Below are 23,775 nucleotides of genomic sequence, written 5' to 3'. Positions count from 1 at the left end.
TACACATAGTTATTATACTGCAAAATTTGTCTCAATTGTTTTGTGATAAATGTGTATTTCCTAATCCCCCACCTCCTTCCGTTATAAGCCATGTAAACCATCTATGAACTAGAACATAGCAAAAAACCTCTCTATGGTAGGAGAAAATGTATTTATTACTTATATGATGCAGACAATGTGGACCTTTTCAGTTTGAGTTGGAGAGAGAGGACACACAAAAATTGAGGAACCATATTCCCACAATTCTAGACAGATTTTGATCTCACTCCTTTTACTTCTTGTATTTCTCTTTCTTTTTTTCTTATTTTTTGTCCTCATTCACAGAGAAAAGACAATCCAATTTGGAGACCTAAGGATTGATTATTCCACATGTGCCCCATCTTCTCTTTCCCAGATATTTGAAATTACAGTCAGGTAGAATCTCACACCTTGCCCAAATTCTATTTGGTGTGAGGCTCTTCAAAGCTTCCAAGACGTCCTCCTTCTCCTCTCCCCCTACCAGCAGAACAGATACAACTGGAGCAACCTGCATTATTCTAGAACCATAGGGATGATATTTCTATTTGCTTTTCCACTCATTAGGAAGCTCTGAGAGGATGCATAAGAAATGAATCACAGTGGGTGAGGAAACTGGAGAGACTTTTCACATGTACATTTTGGGTATTTTTAAACCATGAGAATTACTGCCTGTTCATGAAAAATTAATCTGATTAGAATATATATATGAGAGAGTTGATGCTAAATATAGTCACACAAAATACCACATACTGAGAAGGAGGATGTTACCTACTGATGATATGGGATTGAAAAACATGCAATAACTTTCTGTTTTGCTCAATGGGTCATAAGTTGAAAACCGAACTAGAAAATATTATTTGTTCACAGAAGTACAAAATCTTAGGTGAGGCAAAATGCACATTATTCCTCTCCTCCCTCACCTTCTCAAATGGAGAGACTTGTCAGTTTAAAGCCATTTGCTCCTCCAGTTAAGTTCTAGGATCAGAGACTTGGAGGACTGGCTGAGCCCTCAGTCCCAAGTGGAAAGGCTAAGCTAGAACACAATTGAAATGAAAAATTGACATTGTCTAATAGATGTTTGAAAATAGACTTTTTTGTTGCTACTAAGAGGACAAGACTTTTCCCTAGAAATGGCTGTCTCTCAGATCACTCCCCTTCATGTACATCCTCTTACACCTTAGCAGACTGAGCACTTTGCTCCCTTCCCAAGGCTTTACCTAGGTGTAAAAGTTCTTGCTACTCATGAAACTTTAAGTTTAAACAAAAAAGGGGGGAGTAATGATGTAAACTCCTTTCATGATGTAAACGCAGAAACAAAGGGATCAACTAAGCAGGGTATTGAACAATCGACCCCTTCTACCCGTAGGTCATTAAATGGCTGCTGGATGACAAAAAGATTTTAAGCTAGAACTGTTTTCCTTTTCAAGAAATATGCAAATAAACAAATCAACTCTACCAAAGTATAGAGCTCTTCAGCTCATTCTTTAGTTTATTTCTCCTGCAGCTTTTCCTGTTTTATAGTCCCAGCTAATAAACAACTTAAGCCACTCTTACAGCGAAGGTCAAATTGCAAAATAAGAGACTTAACTGTCTTGTTTAAAGATATGCTATATATAAAATCACAAGGCAATAATATCTATTCTATCCATTTGTGGCAATAAACAGACCCTCCCCAAAACACAAAATCAGATGGCCTTTTCCCACAAAGGCAGGTGGTTAACAGTAGGATTTTCAAAGGGCACTCATTTATGTTGGAAACTGATAGGCATTTCACATAGTGACCAGGAGAAAGAATGGGTCAATGTTTGTAATACCCAAAAAGGTGGCAACTGGGAGAAATGGTGGGGCAGGAAGGAAATGGAAGGGAGTTGAAAGCATCCTTGGTTTCCCCAGTTGTTTGCAGAAGTTGGAACGTACAGTGTCAGGATTTTTCCAAGATGACAAGGGATAGAAAGTAAAATTATTCCCCTCCTCTCCCACCAAAAATACCTTCCAGCAAATAAAGATATATTCTCAGGTTGGAGACTTTTCTCCTTCCACAGGAAATGAGCAGAGGTCATTTAGAACCAATTCTCATCGTTTAGTAAAAATAACAGGGTGATTATAGAAGCAACAGAAGGAGACAAGGTGTTTGTGCTAAAAAAAACTTCAAGTTCAGGCCTGGCCTGGAGTGGGAATATCCAAATGGGTTCTTCATATTTCAAGTTTTATAGACAGTCTTTTCCCTAAAGGATATACTTTCATTAGGTCATAAATGCACCAACAGATGAGAGAGGGAAAGAGATGTGTGTGTGTGTGTATGTGTATGTGTGTGTGTGTGTGTTTGCATGTGGCCAGAACGAAAGAGCAGGTATGGAGGTCAGGCTGTGGGGGTAGGTGGTGGGGCTGTGTGTCACCCACCTGTGCGGGCAGCAGCCAGGGACCACGACTTCAGGCACCCCTCTGTGAGGCTTCCTAGGCTTCTCCTTGGTTATCTTAGTTCTTAGGTTTCCCGTGAGTTCCACTGAGGCTCCTAATTGCTCCAAATCCAGGCATTTACTTGCCTAAAGGCCACAAGAAGTGGGGTGGGACATATTTTTTTCAGAGAGTTTGTTAAACATTTAACTCAGAGAAGTGTATTAGCTGGGTCCTCAGTGCCTGAACTTGGGTGGGAGAAAAATGGGTTATTTGGCGACTTTCATTTCTCGCTGGACACCAGTTCCCCAAATTGGAGACGTTTACCTCCTCGAAGACCCAAGGGGCCCATCTGCGTGCCCCGCGGGAGCCAAAATGCTCTTCATCTTCCCACACCCTGCTCCATGCAAGAGAGGACTTTGCAGACAGAATCGTCCTGACCCGCTAGCCACGCAGGCTTCCTTCCGAGCACTTCTTAAAGTGAGTCCAGGTTTTGCTACCAGTATCAATTAGCCGCTTCTGGCGAGTCCCAGAGAATGTTTAATTAGCTCCACAGCACTGATTCAGACTTACAGCTTGGTAGCAGTTTAAAACTTATTGTAAAACACTACCCGGATAATATATTTACTTTTTGTCCAGGCCAGATTAGCAAGACACGCGCACATACTCTACATTTAAGTTACACCGTGAAATGCAGATAAAATATTTCAATAGGCATCTGCAGGCGGCAGGGAAGAACTGGAGCGATGATTATTTTCCTCCTTTTTTTGATTTTCTGTTTCTAAAGAAACCATTGGTATCAAGGACGAGTTAGGTAATGTGTATTAAAAGGCAAGCAGGTCGCTCTCGTTTACGGCCAATCATAGTTCAGAGTTCAAGGAAAACTGCCTTTAATTGACACCGTGTATATTCCTCTGCTCCTCTAGGGCTGCCATGGCAGGGACGCCCCAAGAGTATTTATTTCTAGGGTTGGAAACAAAACAACCAACCTCGTCTACTGCGTAAGAGAGCGTTCCAAGATGGACTGCCGGAGAAAGGCTTTTTGACCCCTGTGGAAATTAGTCATATTGACAGACGCCCAGGGAAGGTAAATTACCCCGCGCGCTGACGTTACGCAGAGGCGCGCCGGGTTCCGACTCCACCGCGGCGCCGAGGGGGCCAGAGGTTCCCAGTTCTTCCCCCCATATTTCGACAAAGTCCCACTTTGCTTCTCTGGGCCTGGGATCTCAACGTGAAGGCGACCGAGAGAGCGGTAATAAGGTGCTAGAAAGGAAAAGGCAAGAGAAAACGAAAAAAGTGGGGAGAAATTCTGTACGCCGTAACGCTTAGCAAGCTGGGGAAATGAGGAGAAAACGAGCAAAGTCTGCAGGGGAGGGAGAGAGGGAGGAGGCAGGGAAGGAGAAGACCACGCGGCTCCCGGCGCCCAGGCCGCCACTTGGGAGGTCCCGGCCCCAACGTAGGCCGGGCCAACCATCCCCCCGGGAGGCTCGGGGCTCGGGCGGGGTCACAATTACACCTCGGCTCCAGGCGAGGACTTAAAAACCAAGTGGCGGGGACTGCAGTCTGGAAGCAAGGCCCTGCGGTCATCAGAGGGGGGCCAGGCCCGTGCACAGGAACCTTTTACAAGGCATGTGGGTACAAGAAAAAAAAATCAAAATAAACCACTTTCATCCAGCATGGGCAGAGAAAAGAAAAGCTGCCTTCCAGAGGGGGCGAGCGGGAGTTTTGAAATTCATTGTGTGTTTTGCCTTTATGTAAGGAGTTTTGCGTTTTTTTACCGATAACCAAGGTGGGACACGAGGGGGAAGTAACTGCTATTTTTTTTTTTTTTTTTTTTCTGGAGAGGGCTGAAATAAGGGGTTCACCGGTTCTTTCACAATCAGATGGTGTCCCAGGACTGCAAGTAACTGCGTATGTCCACACAGCGCGTTACCCAAAGAAGAATCTTTGCGTGACCGTATTGTTTTTGGTATAAAATAGGGCCTAACTGTCCCACCTCTTTTCTTTTTAAAAACTGAATCTGTGGAGGGGGCTTACTGGAGAGCATCAAAAGTGTGACATCTGATTTTCTGATTTTACCGGAGATTGGACTGGAGGTCTTCTTTATTAAGAGTAACCGGCGGAGCCTCAAAAGAGCCGGGTCTGGTCGCAAAGTGAAGGCAAAACTAGCGTGGGCCCCTAGCCTCGCCGGCCCGGCCCTCAGAATGCAAAAGGCGAAAGCGCCCTCCTGGGCAGGGCCAGAGCGAGAGCGAGTGATGAGCTCCTCCCGGACCTCGGGCCTAGCGTCTGAGGTATTTTTAGCTCCTCTCTCTGCTCCCCAGAGGTCCTTTTGTAAGCCTAACAGAGGCTCTGCAAGCTGCCTTCACCCCGAAGGGCTGTGGGAGGAGGCTGCCCGAAGAAAAAAGAAATTGCCTATGTTTAAGTTAAAACAGTATTCGGTCTCTCTAGGTTCCCCTCTGTTCTCTCATTTTTTTCGCCCGCGGGAACACTCCAAGTTCTACAGTTAAAGAGGACCGCGAGGGCAGGAATGGGTGGGGCCTGGAAATCCGCTCCGAACTGGGTGCGGCACACCTTCTCTGCCTTTCTGCCTCTCTCCCAGCCACTGCTGCTCCCCGGGAGCCAGTCTTGGATACCTAGGGTGGGGGACAAGGGGACGGGGGGGATTCTCGGTTGTATACAGGTAGGCAGGGAACCCGGGGCATTTATGTAAAGTTACTTATTTTTTAAAATAAAGGTTTAAAATAAGTTCAAATGTTTCTGCAACAGAGTTTCCAACACACTGTTGGAATGTGAAACTCGGAACCCAGACTAGCGATCCCTAAGTGGGTAAATTCTTATGCAGAAACCTACTTTTCAAGCTCCCCGTCTCACCTTGGAGAGGCCTGTCCAGCCTTCGGCCTTGGGCCGCAGTATGGACTTCCGCAGTCCCCCTTCTCCCCATTCCAGACCCTGCCGAGCCCCTGCTGCATCTGGGACCCGTCTTCACCGTTTCCCAATCCTAGTAGTTAGCCCCTGAGCCCTCTTTTTGGTCTCCACTTTGCCGTTCGAAAATGCCCAGGCTGGTGAATCGACGCTCCGCCGAGCAAAGACGGATGGCTGGCAGGAGCAGGTTCAGGAGCCTGGCCAAGGTATTCTCTGCTTCCGCCTTTGTGTCCGCGCCGCCCCCTGCCCTGGCCCCCTGCTCCCCGCTTCCCGCCAGCATCTCCCCTTCTCTGCACTGGAATGTTTGGCCCGTGCAGCCCACCCCGGCTTCCCGAGATACGCTACAGTTGCCCCCCACTTCCCGTCCGCCGCGCCCCTACCCACCGGGTTGCCTTCGGGGCCCTTCGGTGCTGTGTCGTCGGCGTGGCGCTGTGAGCTAGGCGAACAGGAACCCCCCAGGCCCGCCACGTCTACTCTACTAGCAGCCAGGTAGCCCTGCGGGTCGAAGATGCTCAGAAGAGGAAGAAGTGCAGAGAAAAAATAGAGGAAGGAAGAAAAAAAAAAAAAGTAACATACACACACGCACTCAAAACCAACTTTGGGGTTGGACTTTTTCAGTTTCACACGAAGAGACCTGGAGTATCTGGAGAAGGTTTTTGAAGACGTTTAGGAGGGAGGGTGAGTTTTCTGCGGAGAAACTCAATCTGCCATACAGTAGCGGCCCCATCTGGGATCTGTCACTGCTGACAGCACCACAGGGCACAGCCGTGATCTTCTGCACAGCCTGCACTCCCCGAAATACCCTCCTTAATCAAAGGATGTCTGCGCGCCTGAGCTCAGCTGACCGCGCCGGGAGCACCAGGGCCGGCGGATTCCATCCCGGCCCGCCCCCTCCCCACGCACACAGCCACGGCCCCTCGCCTCTTCGCGGCACATTAATTAAAAGCGGAAAACAGAGGCTGATGTCATTGTTCTCACAAGATCATAAACGTAAAAGAGTCATCCTGTGAGAATCCCTAAAAATGACTTTAATGAATAATTTCAGAGACAGTTATGGCTTTGGGTGATTACTGAGCAAGAATATGAAAACCAGATTTGCAAAGCGAAGGCGATGGTCAAGAGGCCTGGCCATTACTTTCTTGCATTAAAACCGCACCGGCTTTCCTTCTTAGCCAAGTACTAGTTACCAACTGAGGTTGCGTTTTCAGGTTTTCTTCAAAAGTAACAGTCTTCTTTTCCTGCGTTTCTGCCTTATCCTAAAGACAAAAATGTCAGCTCCAGGCAACGACATTAACAACCCACTTTAAACTGAAGACAACCCTGCACTGGCGTCAGTGGCCATTGGCTTCCATCTTTTTACAAAGGATGGATTTACTGCCATCTTAGGATCATATCTTTTTTGGCCTCTTCTCTAGGCAATGAAGGTTGAACATTCTCACTGACCCTGAGTCAGTACACTGTTTGTTGTAAAGGATCTCGGCGGGTGGGGCAAAAAACAAGTTCCAAACAACCTGCCTTTACCGAAGAGTCTCCCTTACTCTTTAGTTCCGGGTCACCAATGAACTGAAAAATGATTTGGTGATACATTAAGGAATGATATTTTCAAACACTCCATCTAGCCATGAAGAAGCATCAGGTTGGTTAGATCTGGTTGCTCATGATTGGTCATGCATTGAAAATACTATTTGAGAAAACAACTAGGGTGTTAGTCGCAGAAGTGGCCTGGTGAGTACCCTCTGATCTTTTGCACCAACAGTTTAGCTACCTGCAAGTCTGTCTTCTTCGCTTGAAAATCCAAACTGGGACTCTCTGGGCCTGTGTCCCATGTGGATTTATGCCACTTAATTCAAGTAAAAGTTTGTTTATACTCTGAGCAAGAAAGTATTATAGGCACAAGTGATGTGGAGTTTTTTGTTTGCTTATTTTTTGCTGTTGTTTGTTTGCTTTTGAGCGACCTGAGTGATTTAGAAAACTAATGTATCTCAGTCAGCTCCACCATTCAGACAGATCATAGAGAACCCACTTTCCAGCACTCTAGAGAACTGTATTTTGTGCAGATATTGCCCATTTCTCCTCCTCCTAGAAGCACAAATAGGCCAAAATCCTTCAGTCACTCAGGACATAATTGTCTAAAAGTCTCATTCCCTATCCTTAGCCCCCAAACTATAGAGCTGTTTCCTTCCCTCTTGGCTCCAGACAGGGGTGGGTAGAAGAGGGGACCAGGCTCTCAACGGGACATTTCCCTGACTTGAGAGGAAATGTTTCGTTCTGATTCTATATTACATGAAGACACTTTGGAGTTGGTGTATAGGGTTTCCTCGAAGAACTGAGGTGACATGGACTTTTGGGAATTTTCCTCAGTTGGATTCCCTGATTATTTGTGATACTATTTGTGTACCCCAAATAGATCTTCTTGTCGATCCACTCACATCACCAGCTGTTTTCCTTTTCCTCTAGTTACATTCACCCTAGCTTCTGACTGAACACTCCGCTTGCCCTTTGTATCCCGGGCAGGAATAAACAGCATCTTCTGGGTTTGCTTTGAATCCTTGTGCTGCCCAATGAGTCAAAGGTGTAGGGTTGATCCAATAATATGGCTAATTCTCTCCCTGTAAAGACTTTAAATAACGCAGGCCTGTCTTCACCCATCCGCCATTCTTACCATCCTGGACTTCACACGGGTCATGGAGAAGGTGTCCAGGGTGGGAGACAGGCTGGGTGGGTGTGCCTTCCTTTGGCACAGTGGTTAGGCATCCTCTGGGGGAGATTTTGAAAATTGCAGGCTTCGAGTCGAGCCCCTGACCCGCTGAATCAGAATTTCTGGTGAAGGTAGGGTGAAAACTGGGCTGAATTTGTCATTGTATCAAGTTGTCCGGGGAGTGGAAAGTTCAGGTGTTGGATTAATCCCAGCACCCCTTACTTCAGGAGAGACCAGCCCAGCACGCAGAACGCTAGGGTCAGGGGCGTCAGTCAGCCCGTCCAGGAATTATGCAAATATATGCAGCCTCTACTCTGAACACTGGGACGTAGTTGGGGACAAAGCTGCCGCCAGCCGTCCTCGCCCTTGCGAGGTGTGTTTGCGCCAAGGACAACTCCCTGGGGGGTTGGGGGAAGGGCGGGGCGAAAGAGGGTCCAGCGCCTCGGCTCGCCAGGTATTTTAGCCTTTAATAACAGGTGCAAAGGCAGCTGCTAAAAGACATCGCATTCTGTAATCAGCTTCTGCCAGGCCATCCCTCTAGACAGAAACTCCCACAATTCTGGCCCGAGGGCTGTAGGGCGGAGCAGTTGCCAGTGAGAGGAGGGCAGCCCTAAGAGGTGGCATAAGAGCCTTACCCCTAAGAGCCACCCCAATCCCATCCAGGACTTGCACTGGCACCGCTCGGGCCGCAGTTGTTGCCGCAGGGAAGCTTCGCCTGCGCCGGGACATAGCAAAGAAGCGACCGCCTGTGGAAGGCTTTCCAGGCGGGAGTGCTCCAGCCGTAGCGAGTTGGAAAATTTAGAGTGGGGAGGGGGCAGCAGAGACGTTAACTGGCCCCTCCTTACCCCAAACAAGGAAAACACAAAGTCTTCTGGGCTAAAAATACATATTTATAAAGTCCCTATACGCAGGCGGGCGGCGCGTTCCAGCTGCCGGCCTGGCCCGGGGAGGACTTGGCCGCGCGGCCGCCGATTACACCCAGCTCGGCTGGGATGGCTCCGAGCCGTCTGCCCTGACGTCAGCGAGGCTCCGGCCCCGCCGCGGCCAGATAGGCGAGCGCGGCCGGGCGCGGGCGCGGCACTAATCACTCCCAGATGTCCCTAATAGCGGAGATAAAGACCGACAGCGCGGCCGGGAATAAATTTGTAATCAGGGCTCTACCATCTGATCATCAAAGCGGCCCAAATACCGGGAGAATTTGAAGGGAATGTGTGTGCAGGGGGGTCGCTTGGGGGAAGAGGTGAGGGTGCACTTCACGATGGGAACTGGCTTCGACAGGGTAGAGCTGGGAGAACGGGGCGAGAGATCTGTAAGTTCGGTGCACGTAAGTCAGATACCTGGTGCTCTTTAACCTCCATTAGCCCTCCGACTGAAGCCGCTTAGCGGTTCCAGGGTGATTGGAGCTGAGCAGACAGCTGCTGTGCGGAAAGCACGCGTTGCGCAGGGGCTGGGTGGTAAGGCGGCGCGCTCAGAACTGTCCTGCCCCCGGAAACGTGGGATTGGTTTCCTCTCCCGGAGTTCTCCCCTCCCCCCTCTTTCTAAACATTTAAAAAACACGTAGTTGGTCTCCCCCAACCCCCATTCCCCGTAGACTTAATCCCAATAGCAATTCATTGCACCGCGGAGCTTCCTCAGGGAGGGGGCTGTTGGAGCCTCCAACCAGGGTCCTGGGCCACAGTCTGAGGGTGACTCCTGGGTTTTTCTCTCCAAGAGATCCGCAGGCTCTGAGAGGCCAGGAGTCCTGTGCGTCCGGGAGACTCCTTAGCGCCCCCTCCTTACGTGGAGATCAGGACTCTTGTGAGCTGGGTCCAATGGAGGGAATGGGTACCCTCAGGTCACAAGGGTCCACATTCGGCCCTCTACGGGGCCCATGCCACAAGCCTCCCTCAAGACCATCTCTGCTTGGCACCCACTAGCCAGCTCCTTTTCCAAATCTAGGAGCCTGGGTGGGATTCACAGGCAGGGAGAACTGAAGGCGGCTGTGGAAAACAATCCGCGCAACATTTGATTAAAGCTTCAGGGCTAACTGAGTGGTTTCTTGCGCTTTGTAGGCCCGCAGTGTATATTCAGTCCCAGTTTTCCTGGCACGCTTTGCCCTGCTTATGTCCCTCGCACACACCTCAGGCCCTTGCAACTGGCCCGGGTTCTCTCTGCAAATCTATAGTCTGCGAAGGAACTCCCAAGTCTCATACTCCCTGCCGCTTTGCATTTGAGCTCATCCTCACCTTCTTCACCCCTTCCTGCGAATTCCAGGTGCGCCCACCTCTCTTGTTCTCCTGCTACTTCACCAATCCGAGTGGGAGACTAGCTCTGCAATTCACGCCAAGCTGGGGCAGCGGCTAGCAGAGTCTGGTCGAAGGAATTGAGGCACCCTCCACTCCTGACACACACACACAAGTGCTTTCTAAGAGGCCCTCAGGCTGCGCTCTCTAGCACGGCTGCTATATTCACCTCATCACAACCAAGCAACTTGGTGCTCCTACACCTAAGGAGGCAGCCCAGACCCAGAGGTCCACCTTTCCTAAATGCCTGGGCCTACTGGCTAACCCATCCCGAAAGCTGGAGCTTGCTGTCTCGGCCTGGAAAAGCCCTTTAAGTTGCTGTCGGTGCCCAGGCAATTGGGAGCAGGGCCCCCACTCTGCAGTTTTTCAAACTGCTTCCCAAGCTGAGAATGGGTCTACACACACACACACACACACACACACACACAGTCTACAACTGGCCAAGCCTTTGCCCCTCCGGTGCTTCAGGGTTATCAGGCGCTTGGCCTGCACAGCGGTCTGGGGCAGAGCCCTGACAGCCAGATCTACCATCAATTTACCTTCCGCCGCCGCAGCTTCCCATTTAGCTTTTAACGTCAAATCCTACATTTTTGTCGGCTCCGGCCTGTCTAGAACGCTTGTGATTTCCCTGCAGGAGTGATTGCTCTTAACAAAATGGCAGCAACCACATTATCCGAGCAATTAAAACAGAGGCCTTTTAGCCGGTCCCGCAAGTAGAGGCTTGGAAATTTTTTTAAACAAAGAAGAAGTTAAAAGAGAAATAAGTGTTGGAAGAGAAAAGCATGGAAGCTCAGAAGAAACGCCTGCCCAGTACTCCTTTCACTTCCTGGGACTTGACAACGTGGGGCGGGGATGTTAGGTGGCTGAGAGAGTCTGGGGTGACAGATAATCTGGGGTGTCCTGCCGGTTGAAGCATCTGGTCAGTTGGGGTGTGCGTCTGGTTAGGGGGTTCAGCCGCCTGCAGGTTCAGGCAGCTGGGCATTCTGCCGTCTGAGGTGTCGGGTCTGCTGGGTATCTGGCTGGTTAGGGTTTCTGGTGAGTTGAAATGGCAGGGCGGGTGGGGTGACCAGGCCTGGTGCTGCTGGCCCTGAGGAAGAGGAGGCAGGCTGCGCTTGGCCGGGGCCAAAGAGGAGCGCAGGTTTAAAAATCACGTGTATTAGCAAGTTTCTCCGTAGCAATGGTGAGCCAGACTCTTTTGGTTTCCCTCTGCTGTTGTTTAATAAGCCAGAGAAAGTGTTAAACCTGCAGAAGTGTCTTAAGGCCCAGATGGCGGAGACCAGCTACGCAAGGCGCACAGAAGGGTACGTGCCTGGTGAAGACAACTCCTCTCCGGTTCCTGTTTTTAAAACCTCACCTCCTCCACCACTGTTTACTCCAACACTTTGGTAGGCTCCTTTCTTCCAAGTCTAGGACCTGATGGCTTTCTCCTGAGCGGATTAAAATAAAGACGCAGAAGACAACTGAAACCAGGAGAGGGAGGGAACCACTCGATCAAACGCAGGAGGATTGGGAGAGCAACAGAAAATCAGGGCGCGCCTCCCCCACACCTCCTCCCCGTGTTATAAACAAAGGCAAGTGTCTGTAAACACAGCCCCGCGCCCACCAGGTCGACCCAGCGCCGGCTGACCCAAGAGGAGAAAGTTCAGATCGCTTTGGCCGAGTTGTTCTAACCCCTCGCCCTCGCGTTGTCAGCTGCCCGCAGAAGTCCGCAGAGCCTCTAGCTTGTCTCTCCCTGGGCACTTCTGAAATCGCCCACGCCGGGTCTGATTCGGCCTGCTGCAGGCAGAGGGGTCATGGTGGACACCAGCTAGGCGCGGGAACCCTTGGGATATCGCGGGAGGGTCTGTGCCCGAGGCCAAGGTGCGAACATCACCCTGAGGATGGGTTCCAGGATGGAAACCCTCTGGCAAGCCTCTCCAACACCAGATTTATATACGCGGCGTTTCATGAAACAAACCACTTTTTAATACGGTTCACCTTTCTCTCTCCTCCGCCCACCCCCTTCCAAAATCCCTCCCAGCCTCCTCCCCCCTCCCCTCAGCCGGCACAGGCACTTTAATTTCTCCGGTTTCTAGAGCTGAGATTCAAGCTTCCGCCAAGGCTGCAGGCAAAGGAGGCCGCTGGGACTTTCTTCCGGGACGAGCTGGGACTCAGGGAGCCCAAAGACCCAACAGGGAGAGATCCCGGGTCCCCGGCTGCCAGTAGTCCCGGGAGGGTGTCGCTTGTTCCGCTGGGCTGCGGCCGGGAAGACTTCAGACACCGCACAGTTAATATTGAGTTCCCTGTAACTCCTTGTAAATCTAACCCACCCCTCGCCCTCCTTTAAATCCGTGGTCTTGTTCGCGATTTCTTACTTGACATAAAATTCCTTGTTACCTAATCATGGACTTTTTCGAAACTCCTTCCACTCCCCTTTCCCGCCTGCTCAGATGAGAATCCCTCGTATAGAATACAAGCAAAATCCTCTCCTCTCTTTTTTCCTTTTTTTTTTTTCTTGGATGAAAGCCCCATAGTTTGAATTAAACACCCAGACTAGTTCCCGTTGCAGCAATAATGCCGGGGTTCTCACAACTCCTCCACCAGAAACACACTCTCCAAACAAAAACTGACGGCCTCAAGAAACGGCTTCTGATTGATTTCAGGAACGCAAGAGCACCTTTACAGCTTCTGAGCGAACTGCGGGGCTGGGTTCTCCAGCCCAGATCTTCCTTCTAGAGAATACTCAGCGTTCTCCAGCTGGTGGAAGAGGGAAAGAGACACCATACCGACAGAGCCCAGACCCTTTGTAGGGTTTGTAACAAGGACACTTCTCTTTAAGAGCACCTCCTCCTCCTGCGTAGACCGCAGGTCAGGTTGACTGGTTGGAACCACTGAGTCTTTAAAATAAAGTTAGAGGCAATCATGATAATTTAGTTTACTTCTGAATATTTTAAATATTATGAAAACAAGTATAACAGCTTTGTTTTCAAAACTCTTTTGAGGTATCAACCATTAAAAGATTAGGGTTTCTGTAAAAAAAAAAAAAAACAACACAGTGGTTTATTGAATACTTACAACGTTTACACCTTCAATATTAATTAAATTCCATTTAGTTTTAGAGGACGGAAGTGCACAAAACAAGTGGCTGTTGGAAACATCTTCAAAGAGGGAACGACCACAGATGAACGGACAGCACTAGATACCGACCCCAACGGAAATGTTAGCGGCCCTGCTTTCTGCTTTGAAATAAAACTTTATAATCCCCAGGAATATTTATATCCAAAGGCCAAGTATTAAAGATACACTTCACAAACGCACTAGTGCCCACTGTCTTTATCTGGAAGGGGTTGGATAGGTTGGCGGGGGGCAACGCTGGTGTCTACACAGCCAAGAGGGAACATTCACGCACACAGAATCTACGAGACGACGGGATCCCTTACCACACGGGAGTATCCTCTTCATATTAAAATATGGAATGCTTTTCTTCAAATATCCATTTTTTTTTTTGGAGGGGGAGACGGGGAGCGGATGCCTCAAAGGGGGTCAAAGAGAGGGGAAGGAAATTGCACATAAATAAACCGGATGATTCCAAATGCAAGGAGTCCTCAGAGCCGAGCGCGGACGGCTTTTCCGGAGTCCTGGGTCTGCATCTGGCGCCTTGGCCCCGGCTCACTCGCGCTCTCTTCCTCCTCCTCCTTCGCCTCCTCCTCCTCACTGCTTGAGCTCCAGGGCCCAGACGTGCTGCGGCCAGCCCGTCCGGCCTTTGGTTTTCTTGTCGTTGCTGCTCACTGTGCTTTTCAAGATTTCGTTCTGGACAGAGGGAAGGCGAGGGCAAGAAAAGTGGAAAGAGAAATTCAGAGAGGATTCCTGGTTCCACACCGACCCGGCACTTCCTGGGCCGGAGGAGACAGTGAACCAGAGAGGAAAGGATACGATGGGGGAGTCCCAGCCCCTGCAGAGAAGCTACAAAGGTTAGCGCTACCCTAGCCGGCGCGGAGGCCTCCGCGCTGCAGAGCTCAACTACCGGATCCACAAGTTTATAAACAACCGCCGGTTTTCGAGTCGTTTATGGAGGAGCTGGGGGCCTTTTCTCTTACTCCAGATGTAGGGGCGGGCGCTGGAGTCGGCGCTAAGTCTGGTTTCTCTGTTTTCATTAGCAATCCCAGATCCACCTCTAGGAAAAACAGGGCGAAGGAGCCTGTTTCGGCCTGGGCCTCTCGGCCAGAGGCTCTCGGCCTCCGGCTCAGCAGTGCCTCTCCTTCAAGGCCTCTGAAATCTCTGGTTATTCGGGAGGTCACTCGATTATGCAGCCACCAAAGGGCTGCAGGGACCAAAGAAGAAAAATTTGACAAATTTTATTTTCCGGGCCCTTCGTGGACATAGCTCTATCCTGCACCACCGCCCTGTGGGCACTTGGTAGGAATCTTAGAAAACTTTAAGCGGCTCAATTTACTTTCGTGTTATTTTTGAAACAATGACCACAGTAATACCTTTTCCCCCTTAAAATGTACCGGCTCATTCAAATAAAATTAGAAATGCCAATGGAATATATTTATCTGGGAAATTACATTTTAACGTCATAGCCATGGAAAAATTGGAACTGTATTTTGAAGTCAAAAGTACTTATTTTATGTTTACCATTACGTCTTCAGGGCATAGTATGAGAACAACCACAAAACTCAGGACTCAGTCTCAGTGGCAGCCTCCTTCTGGGAGTGGGGTAGGGAGTGCTATCAATAGTGAAATAATGGGAATCAAGGGCTTCTTGGAGACTTATTCTGGAAACATCTGAAAGCAAGATCCGATTGGAGGCCGAAAGAAGGGTCTAACAGATACGGGATGAGGCGTCCGTCCAGACCAGTGCGATCGCGATAGATCAAGACCCAGAGTTTTCGAGGTCCGTCCTAAGTGCTAGGGGAGCAGTGATAACCCGGAGGTAAGATCACCAGCGCAAAGCATCCCTAACCTTTTCCTCTTCCTGCTGACACCCTCCCCTCAACTCTCTGCTTATGCCGGAAGCCATCCTCACACTACCTGGCGCAAACAACCTTGGCGCGGGACGCAGCCAAAGAACACGAGTTGCCATTTCTCAGCCCAATTGGAAAGAGGCCGGGAGCACCCGTTCCCTGACCCCCTCAACCCCACCGCCTGCCGCCCCCTGGTACTGACCAGCTCCTTCTTCCTCTTCTCCTCTTTCACGTCGGTCTTCTTGATCTCTGCCTTGAAGGCCTCCGCCTCGCCATTCTGGTCGTCCTTGGCCAGCAGGTCCATGAGGTAGGCGATGTAGCTGGTGGCCAGGCGCAGGGTCTTGATTTTGGAGAGTTTGGTGTCGGCGGGTACGTTGGGGATGCACTCGCGCAGTTCGGCGAAAGCGCTGTTGATGCTCTGAGTCCTGCGCCGCTCTTTGCGGTTGGCGGTGCCGCGGCGCTTTACCGGTCGCGGCCCCCCCAGGCCCGGGGGCCCGGCGCCCGGCGGCACCCCCCCGTAATGGGAGTGGTCCAGGCCGGCGGCGCCGCTGGCATACTCGGGGCTGTAGGACAGGGCCATGCTGTAGTCGGGGGGCGACATCTCGGGGTGGCCGATGAGCCAGCCATGGAAGTAGGGGTTCTCCTCATGGCTGCAGCGGCTGGCGGCGGCGGCGGCAGCTGCGGCGGCGGCGGCGGCAAACGGGTAGCCCTCATGGTGCACCACCGGGTGGTGGGGGAAACCGCCTACCAGACTCATTTCGCTCTCCGCGCCCCTCCACGCGCCCCAGCGTGCGCGCAGCCCCGCCGCGCCCTCGGCCCGGGCCCCTGCCTCGGCGCTCGGCGTCCTCCCCCCCCCCCCCCCCCCCCGCCCCCGGGAGCCCGGGCCCGCCCGGCAGCCGCAGAGGGGGCTGCTGCAGCCCGGGCCCCGTCCCCCCGCCTGGCCAGCCGGGCCCGCTTCAGCAGCGCTGCGGCCGCCGGCTCCCCATGGGGCGCGGCGAGCTGGTCCTGGCACCGTGCGCCCCTGGCCGCCGCCGCCGCCGCCGCCGCCGCCGCCGGTTCCCGCCTTGCTCCACGGCCCGTGCTTCGGCTCCTGCTTCCCGGGCTGCTGCGCGGAGGCAGAATCCTCTCGTGCTCATACAAAGGTGCCGGGGCTCCCGCGAGGCTGCTGCGCGGAGTCTCGGGAATCCAAGCCCGGGCCGCGGTCCTGGCACCGAAGCTAACCCGGAATCCAGGGGCGAGTCTGAGCCGCGGCTGGAGGAGCCGGTCCAGCTGTGCCGGGAGGCGGCGGGGTCGACTGCTTACTGCAAAACTACCTTCGTGCGACCCTCCCCTTCCCGCTTTTCCCCTCCCCCTACCAGCCCGATCTGGGTTCTTGGGCGCTTATTGTTTTAATGAAATTTTTGGTTGTTGTTGTTTTGGTCCTTAAATGTGATTTTAGCTGCGAGTAACGTGTCCTCGCTCCTCTCGGGCTCTCTCGGAGGGTTTTCAGAGAGGTCTCAGTGCATCCATTTTCTCAGATCCTCTCCTTTCGGGTTAAGGATCTGGGGCCCTGAATGAGCCTTGGAGCTCGAAGGCCGCGGCTCGGGCTCTCGCAGGGCTCTGCGCAGTGGCTCAGGAAGCTCCGGGGTGACGGCGGTGGTTCTCCTGGGCTGGACGACGTGAGGGGAGCAAGCAGATTTTCCCAGCAAGATCTCCATGTACAGCTACATCTTTAGGGCTGCTCGGGTTAATATATGTCGTCAGAGGCTCCTCACGCCAATCCCGGGGCTGCGGGGGCGGCGCCTCGAGCTCTCGGCAATAAAACTTTTTGATGTTCACGTTGCTAATTGCCGAGGTCCTCTTCCAGGATTGGCTACCTCCTCATAACCATAAGATAATTAAAACTTAGGGCGGGGGGGCAGGGTTAAAAAAACTTTTTTTTTTTTTTTTTTATCAGCCAGAGGATAATGCAAGTGTTTAACAGATGCTTCACTATTAAAATATTTTTCCCCCCAAGTCTCAAATATTGAAGAATCTCTAACCAGGTACAGTATCACTCTGCTCTCTTTTCTGGTCGAAAAGAAAGAAAGAAAGAAAGAAAACGCAGGTACTGCTTTTCGAAGTGCTTTGTAGGTAGTCGAGGTAAGAAAATAGATGCAGGCAGCCTCTTACAATTTTATGCAGGGGCGCCGGGAGCCTCGTGGCGGGCGGTGGGGTCCCCCACAAAGGCTCGGCTGGGAGCCGGCGCTCTTTGCCCCAGCAAGGATAAGGAGCGGCTGGAGAAAGGTGGTGTTTCTTTGACCAGTTTACAGGCTCGAAACGCCAGTCTCAGTGGTCATTGAGTTACCTACCCACCAAGTTACCCCGGTTAGAGCTGTTTGGGGTGGCTCACGTTATTGCGGCAAACTTTGGAGATGACCGCTGAGTCCTCCGGGCGAACGGTCAAGCCGATTGTAAATGCTGTTATTTCCACATCCTTCAGGGACACCAGCCCCAACGAAGACCTTGGGCGATTTCAAAGTGCGGGCACCTCGATTCCCCGAATCTGTAGTGTGGCTGGTATCGGTGTTTCCCTGGTTTAACTAGCCTGCTTGGTAAGTAACTGAATATTTTTTACAGCGTGTTCGGAGCTTATTTTCCAGTTTTTATGAACAAACATATAAATATATCTCTGCATTCCTGCGTCCCTCATAAAAGCGGGCATCTGTGGAAAGCAGGTTTAGTTATCGGAGGGGAACCATTAAACGCCAGTTTAAGAGGCAGGCCGGGAGGACGGCTCGTGGATGTTTAGACTGCCGGCCTTGGTGATCTTGAACGCATTATGACGGAAAATGGATCTCCACTTGTAAGTCACCCGGCCGCGGGGCACCCGGGCCGCAGCGCCCCCGTGGCGTGAGCTTCTTGAGAAGGTTCGCGTGTGGCGAGGGCGGGTGGTCAATGGATCTGAAATCACCCCAGGCTTGGCCCCAAGCCGAGAGGGGAGGCGGATGTGTATATGCAGATTCCACCCGAAGGAGTTCGGTGTGGAAAACGGTGTCAACAGGAGCCTGCGGGCTGTAAATTAGAGCAAGGCGAGGGCAGAGTGTGCAGGCGCCAGCGGGACGGGGCGGCCTGGAGCTTGCCGCTGGGCAGGCCGGGGTAGCCCAAGGGAGACCAAATACTCTACTTTGGGCATCGCCCTTTGGAGGCGGGCAGAGTCCAGCCGCAGGCCACAAAACGATGCCCACCCGAAGGACTCCACAAAGACAGTCCTTTCCTTGCTCACCGCCGACAAAGTGGTTGGGGCTGAAAGGCGAGGTCAGTGCGAATGGAGGGCGCCCAACTTCGGTGTTGCCGTTGACTCTGTGCTGGGGCCCTGCCCTCTATTAGCCCTAGAGTCTTGGGCAGCAGGGTTGAGAAATGTATATATTCAGGTTTGCCGCGGCTGGGCGGTAGGAGACAGGGACTTCAAAGCCCAGGATAAGAGTCGGTGCAGGGTCTATTCCTTTTCTAGGTAATGGGTTAACATCCTCGAACGTCCCCGGCCCAGCGTCTTAAGGCACTGAACCCAGAATAGGGATTAACTGAAACTAGGCTCGTTCGTAAGCGCCAGGGGCTTGCAGTTGAGCTCGGAACAAAATAGTGACCTACCGCTCTAAATCCCCAACTTGCGTGGGTCTGCAGTTTTGAGCACAAGGAGAGCCTTTTTAAGACCTGGTTCTTCAAGGAAAGAATACAGGTAGTGTGGTTGGGGGTTCTGTTTACATTTTCACCCGGAGGCAAACCCTGAATGTGTAAATACTGGTAGTTCAATTCTCTGACATTTGATACGTTTTTAAAAAGTCTGTTTATAAAAACACATTTAGGTCTTGGGAGCAGGTAGACAAAGTAAGATTGCACTAGGGCTGGGAACATATAAAAATTCAGGGAAATTAGTTGGTTGGCTGCTTTCAGACTCAAAGGGAGTTTTGGGAATTGAAGGGAGGAAGAAGAGTCCAGAGGAGGGCTGAGTTGGGGACTGAGATGCTCTGTCCATCAGAGACCAGCGGTGAGTGGCCTCAATTTTGAAAGCTTCAGAACTTGCCACATTTAGCTTTTCTTATACTTTTAATTGAAACAAAGAAACAAAAAAGCAAAAATGAATGAATTGCCTTGTGGCCCCAGATAGCATTGCAAGTGGTAAAGGAAATGGGCAACATGGTACAGAAAAAAGAAATCATAAAAGATGGTAATCTGAACATCAGTTCTCACTGACATTGTCATTATCAGTTAACTGCTGTGGTCCAAGGGCCTAAGACTTGATGTAGCTCAGAAACCCAAATCCAGAGGCCACTGCCTTAGAAAGGTGGCTGGACGAGAGGGGACAATTGGGTGAACCCTAGTGGTGTCTCCAACTGTAGTAACTGACTCAGGGAGGCCAGGCTGGACCGGAATGGTTGAGCTCTACCCTAAATGCACAAACACATCCACTTTTCTTTGGCAATGTCCTTTGGCCTGTTGTCTTCCAGGTTTTCCAGGATACTGGGTTAGCCTGCTCCTTTGGGAAGCTATGAAGCAAGGATACCATCTCAAGTTTGCCCCCAGTTTAGGTGTCCTGGGCATCCTGGTGGTAATGATGGAGGTGCTGATAGTGGTGGCGATGAAGGAGAGGGTGGTGTTGCTGAGGAGAGAGAAAGTGGGAGAAGAAAGGGAGAAGAAAGGCACAGTCCCTGACTGCGATGTCAGCACGGGAACCCCACTCCTGGGCCTCACTAGTGAGGCTGTTGATGCACGTGTTCTAAGTATTCAAAGGCCCAGGGAACTGGCTTGCTGGGGGCTCCTCTGGCTGCCTGTGGAGGAATCCTAGCTAGGGGTGCTTCTTTGCCTATCCTCAGAGGCTGAGGGCTGAGCCGAAACCGGCCTTACTCGGGTCCAGAAACTGCTTCACAAAGAGGCAGCCCAGGTTTGGGCGAGTGTTTGGGATTTTGTGCCTTTGTTGTATCTGATGGTGCACCTACTGTACTGCACATGTCATCTGCCTTCAGCCAAATAGACAGAATCAGGTTCAAACATTTATTTTGCTCCTCATGTCTCTTGTCTCTTTGCCGTCACTGGTACTGGTTTCCCTGGAAAAAGACTGAAAGAGCACCAGAGAGGCTGAACATGCCCATGCAAACATTTTGGTCTTGTGAGATATTATTATACTTTAAAAAATCAATCTGGTTTAAACTAATTTAAAAAAATCTTTAGTTAGGTTTTAGGGAAAATACAGATTGTCTCAGGGTGTTTATTATTTCAAAGGCAAGGGCAGTTTGTATCCTCTGTTTTGCTCAGAAGAACCCAAAATAAACTAGACTCAAAAAGAATCAGGCCAGAGGGTCATAAATGTGCATTTTATGTTAATGGGAATTATGGCTCAGTTCTCATCACCGTCTTCCAAATCTCGTTTTACCTTGTTGTTCTAATCAACATAGTAGAAGTGACTCTGACCGTTCCCTTAAGAATCTTTAATGCTCTTACATGATATGAGCCTCAGAACATGCTAAGAACCCTCTGAAAGAACATTAAGCCTGGAAGGTGACAGAAGGAGCAATGTATTCTTGAAGATGTCACCTCAGCCCACCTGCTCCAAGGACAGTACTTCTTGCGACACTCTGATGGCTCTGCATTCTTTTCTGTACCAGGGTAGGGTGGAGTCATTTTACATGTTATCCACTTAGTCCCAGGATGTTTAGGATACCCAGAACAATGCATATTGTCTGAGTGGTGGCAAGGGTCTCCCTCTAACTGGGGTTGTGTAGTCCTTGTTTGCGTAGTTCTTGTTGTGTAGTCTTTTCTTTTTGGCTTTTGAGAAATAGTTGTCTACAGACATAGCAAGTGAAAGTGGCTCCAGAAGTATGGTGCTGCTCAAAGTACACATCTGCAAAGCAGAACCAAATTCTGTTGGATTTGAGTGTCTATTTCAAAAAAGGAAGAGTAAGAAAAGCTGCCCTTGTGTCTTGTGAGGTTTTTTTTCTTCTTCTTTTAAGCAAGTTTTTGGATTTGGGGTAGGGGTGGTATATTTAGGGAGTGGATCCTCTTCCTTTCTCTTCTCTACATGGAGAGATGGAGCAGGGAGGGGCTAGTTCAGCTGAATGATGACTGTGGAGGGGCTGATTGCTTATGAATTCTTCAGTCCAGCTCTAATTAGAAAACAGTGAAGTGGAGAAAATCAGGGCTTGCTTGGTGCCTGCACATTCCTTCCTCCTCTTTCTCTTCTCCCTCTTTCCCTTCTTTCCTTCCTCCACCCTCCTCCCTCCCTCCCTCTCTTCTTCTCTCCATTTCTTCCTTGTAATTTGCCTTTTAGCAGCACTTGAGATTACAAGGTTTTTTTTTTTCTTTCTTTTCTTGTCTTGTTTCCTATTACTGAATCTGCAACTGGCATGGAAGAATGAGATACTGATTCATGCTGAAGTCTTTTAAGAAAAATCTTAATATCCACAGTCAGTAGAATTTTCCTTTCTTTCTAAATAATCAATGACTAGATCCCCATATTAACTGGTAGATATATTGCTGCACTGGAGAGTTTTCATTGATAAGGAAGAACTAAATATTTTTCCAGGTGTCTAAGTGTGTCTGTAAATCTAAAATACTCATTCAGACTAAAGAGACCATAAGATAACCCCATGAAGGCCTCAAAGAAGCAGCATGATGTAGATACATGGGAGATATTATTAATGTTATTATACTAGTCCTAAGAGGTACAGTAAATCTGATCTTTGTTAATCTTTGCTAGTTTGTAGTAAAATGTAGAGTTTAGAACAAAACCGGTGTGAAAACATACATCCCATAGGATTTATGTTAAATACTCATTCGAATTATTACTTCAAGCAAATTACATCCACACTAGCGGTATTTTCTTTCAAGCCGGGAGGAAATCACTCAACATTCAGATGAGGAAGTGTGATTTTGCATATGTGTTCTATGGAAATAGTAAGTAATGGACTTCACCTAGTCTGCAATGCATTATGGGGTTCAGAATAAAATATGAGTGCAATTGGCAATTTAAAATGGGGCTTTGGAGAGAAAACATTTATTTGACTAAAAAATTTGCTTCTGACTTGAGGCCCAGGAACATTCCCAGTTTTAACTGTAGTGTTGCATTCCTGGGAAGTTCTGTTCCACAGCTTCCTTTGCAAATTCACATAGATGGATTTCTTTAGCTCTGACAGTTTCCTCTAAACCTTTCCTACATTCTTCCAGGGCCTTTGCTTATAGATAGGGGAGTTACACAAGGATGGCTAGGTTTCAGGTTAACAAAAAGAAACACTTTTATTGTCAATATTAATGGCAAACCTCGATTTTTACAAGGCTTGGGTTTAGCAGTGTGAGCAGATCAAAAGCAGCTTGGTTTGATTTCTCAATATTCTCTGGAGCTTAGACAATTAACTGCAATTTCGCTCCTAACGAAATGACACAAAAAAGTTAGTTACACAAATGTTATAGGTAATCTTTTGGCATAGATTTTTACCTGAGTACAACATATCAAAATCTAAAAAATTTATCTACTGAACTCGAGTTGAGTTTTGCAGGAAAAATCCTTAAGTAAATGTTGTGTGAACTATGTCCTTGGTTGCAATGCCATGAGCCTGTTTCAGTGTGTGCATTCCAGGCTTGCCTTTCTAGCTGGGTAAGGATCCGGCAGACTGAGGTCTCTTTGGTAATTTGGGTACACCAAGTCTCCAGTTAATGATAGATAATCAGCCTTTGGGTCATTCGGTCATTCTCTTATTACAAACCCCTCCCGCTCTCTCTGATCTCCTTTCAAACTAAATTTCACACAAACAAATAAAGCAAGACAGGGACAAGTTCTTAAAAAAAAGAGGGAAATATTAGAAACGCCTGATACAGAACTCTAAACAAGGAAAGGCAAGCTAAAAGAGGATAGGAAAGAACATCTTATCAAAACGAACATGTTGTGTACAAAACATTAAAAGAAAAGGCTCTGGTTTTTGTTAAAGTGACAGAAAATTAAAATAAAAATAATTACAGGCAGCAAAGTTATAAACAGGGAAGGCAGGATGCTAGCTGGAAATGCATAGCACTAGGGGGCTAATTTGTTGTTACAGATTATATATCTGCACCCTGATTGGAGAGGTGCTACTTTGTTCCATTTTCCAGAAGAGAATGGTTTTTCTTTTTAATACTTGTGTGAATGCCTACTTAAGTTAACACAGGCCACAACTTTGAGGAATGAGAAATGGAATTGCATTCTGCTTGCAAAGCATCCAACTTCAAACGAAGAAATTGGTTGTGTACAAAAAAGCAGAATTTCATTCAGAATACGTTTGGAGACTTCACTAAATTTGTGTGACTGATGCTTTTTTGTTTTGCTGACAGAAGGCGCAGATCATTCATGGGGAATATAACTGAAACCAGTCCTCCCCACCCCCTGGGGATCTTCACTTTCCCAGTCTACATCTGCCTGTGACTCCAGAAAGACAAACTGCAGATTTGCCAAGGTACATCTCAGATCAGATCCCTCTGGGAAAAGCGCGGGAATGCTTGGCTCTAGTACTTAGGAGCTCTGGTGAGAGCG

General features: G+C 49.5%; 1 protein-coding gene and 2 long non-coding RNA genes across 5 annotated transcripts in view; 1 reads left to right on the top strand and 2 right to left on the bottom strand.

The window, feature by feature from the left end:
• Positions 1-2,034: 2,034 nt before the first annotated feature.
• On the bottom strand, positions 2,035-12,329 carry LOC103884784. The gene is made up of 2 exons (XR_002522309.2): positions 5,719-12,329; positions 2,035-3,675 (listed from the first exon to the last, which is right to left on the bottom strand). It is a non-coding gene; the product is annotated as an uncharacterized LOC103884784 (long non-coding RNA).
• An 883-nt stretch (positions 12,330-13,212) lies between these two features.
• On the bottom strand, positions 13,213-16,964 carry HAND2 (heart and neural crest derivatives expressed 2). 2 transcript variants are annotated; one of them, XM_009207880.3, is made up of 2 exons: positions 15,463-16,964; positions 13,213-14,103 (listed from the first exon to the last, which is right to left on the bottom strand). In XM_009207880.3, the coding sequence occupies exons 1-2, from the start codon at positions 16,015-16,017 to the stop codon at positions 14,005-14,007; spliced, it is 654 nt and encodes a 217-aa protein (XP_009206144.2). In that variant the 5' UTR covers positions 16,018-16,964; the 3' UTR covers positions 13,213-14,004. The 2 variants fall into 2 exon arrangements, with proteins under 2 accessions (XP_009206144.2, XP_009206143.2); XM_009207879.3 differs by lacking the exon at positions 13,213-14,103 and adding an exon at positions 14,110-15,204 and having other exon boundaries at positions 15,463-16,084.
• A 23-nt stretch (positions 16,965-16,987) lies between these two features.
• LOC101001415 overlaps positions 16,988-23,775 on the top strand; it is a 53,050-nt gene continuing 46,262 nt past the window's right edge. For both annotated transcript variants that reach the window (XR_001903051.3, XR_647549.4), the window contains exons 1-3: positions 16,988-17,284; positions 17,722-17,833; positions 23,577-23,698. This is a non-coding gene — a long non-coding RNA (uncharacterized LOC101001415). The remainder of the gene's footprint in view (positions 17,285-17,721; positions 17,834-23,576; positions 23,699-23,775) is intronic.

The sequence above is a fragment of the Papio anubis genome, chromosome 3 (genome assembly GCF_008728515.1).
Source record: "Papio anubis isolate 15944 chromosome 3, Panubis1.0, whole genome shotgun sequence".
NCBI lineage: Eukaryota > Metazoa > Chordata > Mammalia > Primates > Cercopithecidae > Papio > Papio anubis.
This window is presented reverse-complemented; position numbering and strand designations above follow the sequence as displayed.

Bases quoted from the DNA above. Each gene is read 5' to 3' on its own strand.
- HAND2 (XM_009207879.3), bottom strand. From the start codon at position 16,017: ATGAGTCTGGTAGGCGGTTTCCCCCACCACCCGGTGGTGCACCATGAG. The intron at 15,205-15,462 runs GTCAGTACCAGG...CTGCTCCCCTAG, and splicing joins AGAAGAGGAAGAAGGAGCTG to CACTTAGGACGGACCTCGAA.